The following is a 6,701-nucleotide window of genomic DNA, read 5'->3' as shown; positions in this document are numbered from 1 at the left end:
GGCACATCATTTAAGGTAGTTATTATATATAGGCCTATATAATAGTGTCCTTCCCAGCCGGTTATAATGACGAAGGAGCACTACTGAGCTGGCTGGGACTGAGGATACATTAGTGTTTATAGCAAGAAGTTTCCAGCTAATATCTGACCACACAGAGTTTAGACGCTAAGGTAACCTACATGCTTAATATAATGCACACACAAATATGATGTAGTATTGATTTGCAAAATGCAGCACTGAATTAATCAAATTATTACCGGTTACCTGGAGTTAGTGTATTTTGGCCCCATGGCCATCTTTCAACAAAAACGATCAACTACAAACATTTGTTTGTATACTTGTTGTAATTCTGCTGACTTTAGCAGAAGTTCAGTCTAGTTAACAATCAAAAATTAAAGAAAAAATGGCTAAGAACTGACTGAATCTGAGACAAATTTTGTCACTGGATGGATTCACAGCCCAGAGATTTAAAGGGCAATGACATGATAAAAATTGTTGGCCGTATTTTAACAATGGAAGCTCTTACGTTCTGCAAAATTACACACAAATCAGTTGCATTGTTGAATGTTATAAGCTATAAAAAGATGGACAAGGACATAAAAATGAGTTGTTTAATATTATATATAAAGCCTCTACAGAAATCAACTTCTTTCAATTTAAACAACTACAAAATATTGCTCCATAGGCTTTCATGATGAGTATTCATAATACAGATTAACAGTTTCAATGGGTTCACCATCATACAAAATATGAAACTGTCAGGTTTGTTCTGTAGCTGTAGCTTGTTCAAGACATATCTAGTACAGTCCAGCCTCTCTTATTCGACCATGATGGGACCAAGCATTGGCTGGATAAGTGAAAATCTGGATAAGTGAATTACATGTAATTCTGCATTGAATGTCTGAAGTGCTAACATTGGGATAGCAAAAGGTTACTCAAAATGGGGTAATAACACTGAAAGATGGTATTTGAGTTATTAAGTATGTCACATAGTTATGCTTCTATATGATTCAGTGCATGAAATCAAGTTCTCAAAAAAAAAGAAAGACATGTTTTTTTCTATGAAGATCACATGTCCGGATAACAGAGAGATCCATATAAAAGAGGTTCGGATAAGAGAGGTTGGACTGTATTAGGAGTTATTCTTGCAGACTCGCATGTTCAACTGCTTAAATTTGATTTCACTGGTACCAATTAACCATTATGATAGTAAGTTGGCTATATCTCTTCTACTATATCAGAACTGGTTTCAGAATTCTTATTTGCACTTCTCCCATTAATGTCCACTCTTGTGTATTAAGATCTTCATTTTCCAATCTTCTGAAGTTTGATGCGTGAATCCACTTGGTTAAGGATTTGGTGGCGCTTTACAAGATTACGAGCAAGTACATGTTCATTGACGACCTCTTCTACACAGCTTGTTGGGAACCAACCAGTAGCATAATCGCTGACTCGCATGCCTTTGTACAAACCTATGGAAATGAAAATGACAATATTAAAGGTAATTATCACATTTGTTTATTTGTAATAAATGCAGGAAGTCAATAGCAAAAATCATTGTTGCTTATTGGTGTGTCTTGTCTCAAGTTGAGAGTAACGCCATGTTGGATTTCGCAATCTGGCAGATTTGAATCAGTGCTTTACGTGGTTGCGTCACCAGCATAATGACAAATTGCCCTTCCACACGTGTATACACCCTGTGGGATTAGGTTTGCGCGCTTATTGTCAACTTGAGACAAGACACACTATATGATGTACAAAGCCAAAAAAATATCATTATCAGGATGCATGCTTTCTAAGGCAATTATTATTCCATATCCACCTTTCTCAAATTGGAGACATTATTTTGGATCCCCATATCTGCCAATCCAATATGGCACCGCATTTAGCATAGTGCTATACAAGATCATAATTCCCCATTCAAATTCCTTGGCTCTTCCACTGTAAAAGTAGTTATTTTTATATGTATAATTTTTTGCACTTTGCAAAGTGTGAGCTACTTCACTCGTTTTTCAATTTTAAATTTTTTTACACAGACCAATTATATTATAGAGTACCTAAAAGAACATAATCATGCATTTTTACTGTGTTGAGCACAATAAATGTCAAAAATTAATGTTAACTTACCATCTACAGGTTTCTTGGTGAGGACATCCATCCTGTCATTCAGCTGCAGTGTTAACTCGTCATTCTCCTTAGCCATATAAGGTGCTATACAGACAACCTGTGGGCAATCCCATGATTCATAGATCCTCTCTCCATCTTGACCCTCCAGGGTGGGGCTGATGGCATCAACCCATCTCGTTAACTCACTCCTGGAAACAGAAATAGGTGATACCGTATTGTTATAAATAAATGTATATTGAAAGCATGTGTACATACTCTGTGATATTGTATATTTTGTATAATGATCGGTATGATACCGACCGTGCCATATTGTAGCAGTCTGACATTCGGATATGTTTTCCTCTTTGCATAAAATTTCAGGTGTCCATACAGCAACTACTATGTCAAAAGGGAAACATGCTAAGACTATAACACATGTGTTCACTGTTTTTTCTGTGTTATTAGAGACTTTGCGGAATGAAGTTACTTTAACTGAAACGGCAACTTCAGAAATATCGATTGGATTTCTTGCTCAAATTTACTCCAACGCGAATGTATGGTTGGTTACTGCAACAACAGCGTCTTGTCGCTTAAACTCGGGACATGTGTATCAATGTGCGTTCAAAAGAAGGGCATGTGTAAGAGCTTGTAACCAACTGCATCCAAATGTCTCTCTTTTGTTTAGTCAAGTGGTTATTAGTCCCACTTCAAGACAAAAGACTCTACCTTAAGAGCTTCGTTTGAGTAAACATGAATGAACTCGCGATACCACTCAACATGGATTATGTCGGGACCCAGCGTTAACCTCCTTATCATATTATAAATGATTTCATTTGAACAAAACCAAAATGTAACTCACGATTGACGGTTTCGCCTATCATGGTCGATAGGCATCATCAGAATGATGCTTGTTGATCCTTACTTCCGGTTGGACGAATCCCGGCCGACGAGGGTGTTTTATCAGCCAGGAGAGGATCATACACGTGACTAAGGAAGTGGCCCCCCTCGTCTCTGTTCATGACGTTCGGGCCTCTTCTCCTGATCCAAATGGATTCTTTGATTCTTCTTGTATTTGCATCGCACTCTTTGCACAAGATCTTAGCATTGTCCCAATTGATGACATGGTTTTGCTGGACCGCATGGTCCGCAATAGCGGACTTAGACTGTTCACTCGCTGGATTCGTCCAACCGGAAGTAAGGATCAACAAGCATCATTCTGATGATGCCTATCGACCATGATAGGCGAAACCGTCAATCGTGAGTTACATTTTGGTTTTGTTCAAATGAAATCATTTATAATGTTTACCAACAAACCTGATGAATCTATTTAGTCCTTATCATATTATTTTGAAACTAGCTAGGCCCTATACGTTTCAATTAATATTCTTACGATAGTTATAGGCCTATATACAGTGTTCGAAATAAGCACTTATCCTCTTGTCCTCTTGTCCAAAAATTATTGGGGACAACCATATTGAGATATGTACTTATCCTCTGGACAACCACTATATTTTACCTCTGAAATATGACACATTTTGGGGACAACCAAAATGTTTTGAGGACAAGCAGGATTTATGCTTTAGTTGTCCTCGGGACAACCTCCATATTTTCCTTATTTCGGACACTGCCTATATATATAATATTATTTAATAAAGGCTCGTCAGCTTTGTCAATTTCATATTCCAATTTACTTCGCAAAGCCTAATGAAATACATATTCTTTATTTCTTTCCCCTCCTTCTGAATCTCTCCCCCTTCCCCTCCTGTTTCCCTTTCCCTACATTCTCCTTATTTTCCCCTCCTTCTCCCCTCTATCTGTACTCGCTCTCTCAATCTTGACCCTCCTATAATTACCCACTCGCACTCCTGTTTCCCCCTCCCCAGTGATTTTGTCAGGGTTTTTCTGTTAGGAGGGTGTGGGCCGATTCTCAAAGGGAAACGTTTTTTACAAAAATGGGCTTAAAATGGCAGAAAAGGGCCTAAAAGCGTAAAATAGCACCCAAAAGGGAAGGGTCAAGAAGGAAGACAAGATGTCCCACGGGGGAGCCCCCCCCCCTTGGCTACCAGCAAAGCACCTCCCTGTCCACTTCCAATGCCCTCACTCTCCTCCTCCCTACCCCCTCTCTTACCAGGCACAACCTATGACATGTTATATATAAAAATGTTATGCACCTGCTTTACTCTTCCAGAAGTATCGTATACTGCTGGCTCAAGTAAAACCAGACCATTTTACGGAACTTAATCCCCTTGGCGTTGAAGTCAAGCTAAAACTTGGTTCCATAAGCTGATTTGGTGTACGCCATGAGCACACACAAAATTATATATCAAGTGTGACGTTTGGAACAAAAATTATTTTGATCTAATTCAATCAATAATTTTCAGCAACATGTAGCATGTTTTTACCCAACCAAATTAGATTTCCAATAATTGGTCTATTAACTGGATAATACATAAGTGGTAATTATGTAGTCTATGAGGAAATAGGCAAACTATTGTTCTAAATTATGACGTATTTCATCATAATTTACGGCACACTATAGATTCTCGCGTTAACTTTAACTTCAAGCGGCTTTAATGGCAGAGTGATTTTGAATACATAATCCTCTATAATCCTCTAGACGTTTGTGGTTTCTAACTTCATTTCGCAAGGTCTCTATTCTCTTTTGTGTGACATCAACCCGACTGAGTGAATGTTTAATCCAGGGGTTACCAACTTTTTTTTTATTTGAATGAGACCCCATTTCTTGAAAGTCAGTTCCCTTGTAACCCCATGTCATATGTCCTTATTATTGATGACCCCAAGTTTTGAGCTTGTAATCCCATTTACTCACTGGTTGGGAACCTCTAGTCTAATCCCTCTTAAAATAATGCAGATTAACACAGAATCTGTTTGAATAGCAATAAGGGTAGTGCAGTTACTGTAGAGAAACATGCTTGAGTCGGCAAAAGGGGTTCAACCCCGCTATTCCAAAGGTTTGATATTCCTAAAGGTCTGTTATTCTGATGGTCTGCTATTCAAAATATACAATTTCCTATACCTTCAATTCTAGTTAAAAATTTAAAACTACCATAGTGGACCTTATTTCCCTTTTGTAATGATAAGTAAATAAATAAAATAAATGTCGGTATTTTTTATATAGCACCTTATCACAGATCTCGGAGTGTTCAAAGCACTGTAATTTCACTGCCATGGTGAATCATCATAATCAGATCGCATCAACTAGGCATTGTGCAGCGGGACTGGCACAAACCTATCCGCACTTAGATTGTAACATCCACCAATTATCTGTGCAGTTCCCCAAATTCCACTGAGTGAAGGAAGTTTTTGATAACAAAACAACTAATCACCGATTTTTTTAAAGCAGAAGGAAACCGGAGATCCCGGAGAAAACCTGCGAGAGCGAGCATGGAATCGGGATAAACCAAGTGCACATGAGTCCTTGGGCTGCGCTAGGGCTTGAACCCGGGACCTTAGTGGTGCAAGGCGAGGGAATAACTGCTGCGCCAACTCCCTCTCCCAAGGACCCTCAGGGAATTAGGAACAACAGACCTTTGCAATAACAGACCGCATACTGCAACCAATAAAATTACTTACTCAGATGCTGCAGACAATATATATGTCATTTGCTTCTTCTGCTGGTTTTGAATAAAAGTCAACACAAAGATGTAGTTACAAGATGGCGGTATACCCTCGGGAAGTTTGTTCTTGGATTTGTCATCAATAATTTGTACATTTACAAGGTTACGTTGACACCAATCGATGACTTCAAAACGTCTTGGCCTCTCTTTGTTCTCCTTGTATGATCTCTCATGTTCCTTGTCTTTATCAACGTTAAATCTACGATAAAACACAAAATCAAAACTATCAGTATTATGTCCAATAATGACATGTTGTCTTCTATGGAAAACTTACTTGTTTTTCTTCAATGGTCCTATTTTTTCAAAGGAAATGAAAAAATAGTTTTAAAACATGTACAATAAAAGTTTCATACAAAAAATATCACAATTAAGTGAAATCAAGTCAGTCTAAAGCAGGGTCTTAGTTAGAAATTGATGGTCGCCTACCATTTGAATAAGACTGCTCATCATTATTTGACCTTTAAAATAACTACCAGACTTCTGTAGCCCAATGGGAGTTTAAAGAGTTCAAATGATGCTATAGCCTTGTTTTGCAAATCTAGTCTACTAAAAAGGTCAATAGCCTTTCTCAACACCTACAATTATAATGTAGTATTTGTCAAATGCGTTAATTTTGCCCGTCCAAGGAGCAAACTCCTCGTTTACGGGATGACTGGTGGCTAGCTAAGACACTGGTTTAAAGCCATAATGTACAATCTTATAATATGAAGTTGGTTCATCTTTGGGAGTCAAAAATAACAAAATTATAATTTGATTGAAATCATACATTAAAGCTTTAAGCAGTAACAAATTCAGAATCTAATTGTTGATCTTTCACTCAAGTTTAGGAATTCAAAGTGATGTAAGACCAACATGCAGCTTTTCACTAAAACATTGATTCACAGAATTAGGCCCAAAAAAATAATTGTTTGTTTGTCCTCCACAGCTTTGAAAGAGGTGCGGCGGGCGGATTTTTTT

At 37.8% G+C, this 6,701-nt stretch overlaps 1 protein-coding gene across 4 annotated transcripts in view; it reads right to left on the bottom strand.

Annotated features, from left to right (window-relative positions):
• Nucleotides 1–1,057: 1,057 nt before the first annotated feature.
• The window catches only part of LOC140156749 (uncharacterized), a 93,437-nt gene continuing 87,793 nt past the window's right edge, over nt 1,058–6,701 (bottom strand). For all 4 annotated transcript variants that reach the window (XM_072179704.1, XM_072179703.1, XM_072179706.1 and 1 more), the window contains 3 exons: nt 5,701–5,943; nt 2,128–2,315; nt 1,058–1,472 (listed from right to left, as the gene is read on the bottom strand). In XM_072179704.1, the coding sequence (XP_072035805.1) occupies nt 1,306–1,472; nt 2,128–2,315; nt 5,701–5,943 (598 nt within the window). In that variant the 3' untranslated portion in view covers nt 1,058–1,305. The remainder of the gene's footprint in view (nt 1,473–2,127; nt 2,316–5,700; nt 5,944–6,701) is intronic.

The sequence above is a fragment of the Amphiura filiformis genome, chromosome 7, assembly GCF_039555335.1.
Source record: "Amphiura filiformis chromosome 7, Afil_fr2py, whole genome shotgun sequence".
In the NCBI taxonomy this organism is placed as follows: domain Eukaryota; kingdom Metazoa; phylum Echinodermata; class Ophiuroidea; order Amphilepidida; family Amphiuridae; genus Amphiura; species Amphiura filiformis.
Note: the sequence above shows the minus strand (reverse complement) of the source record. Positions and strands in the feature narration are given on the sequence as shown.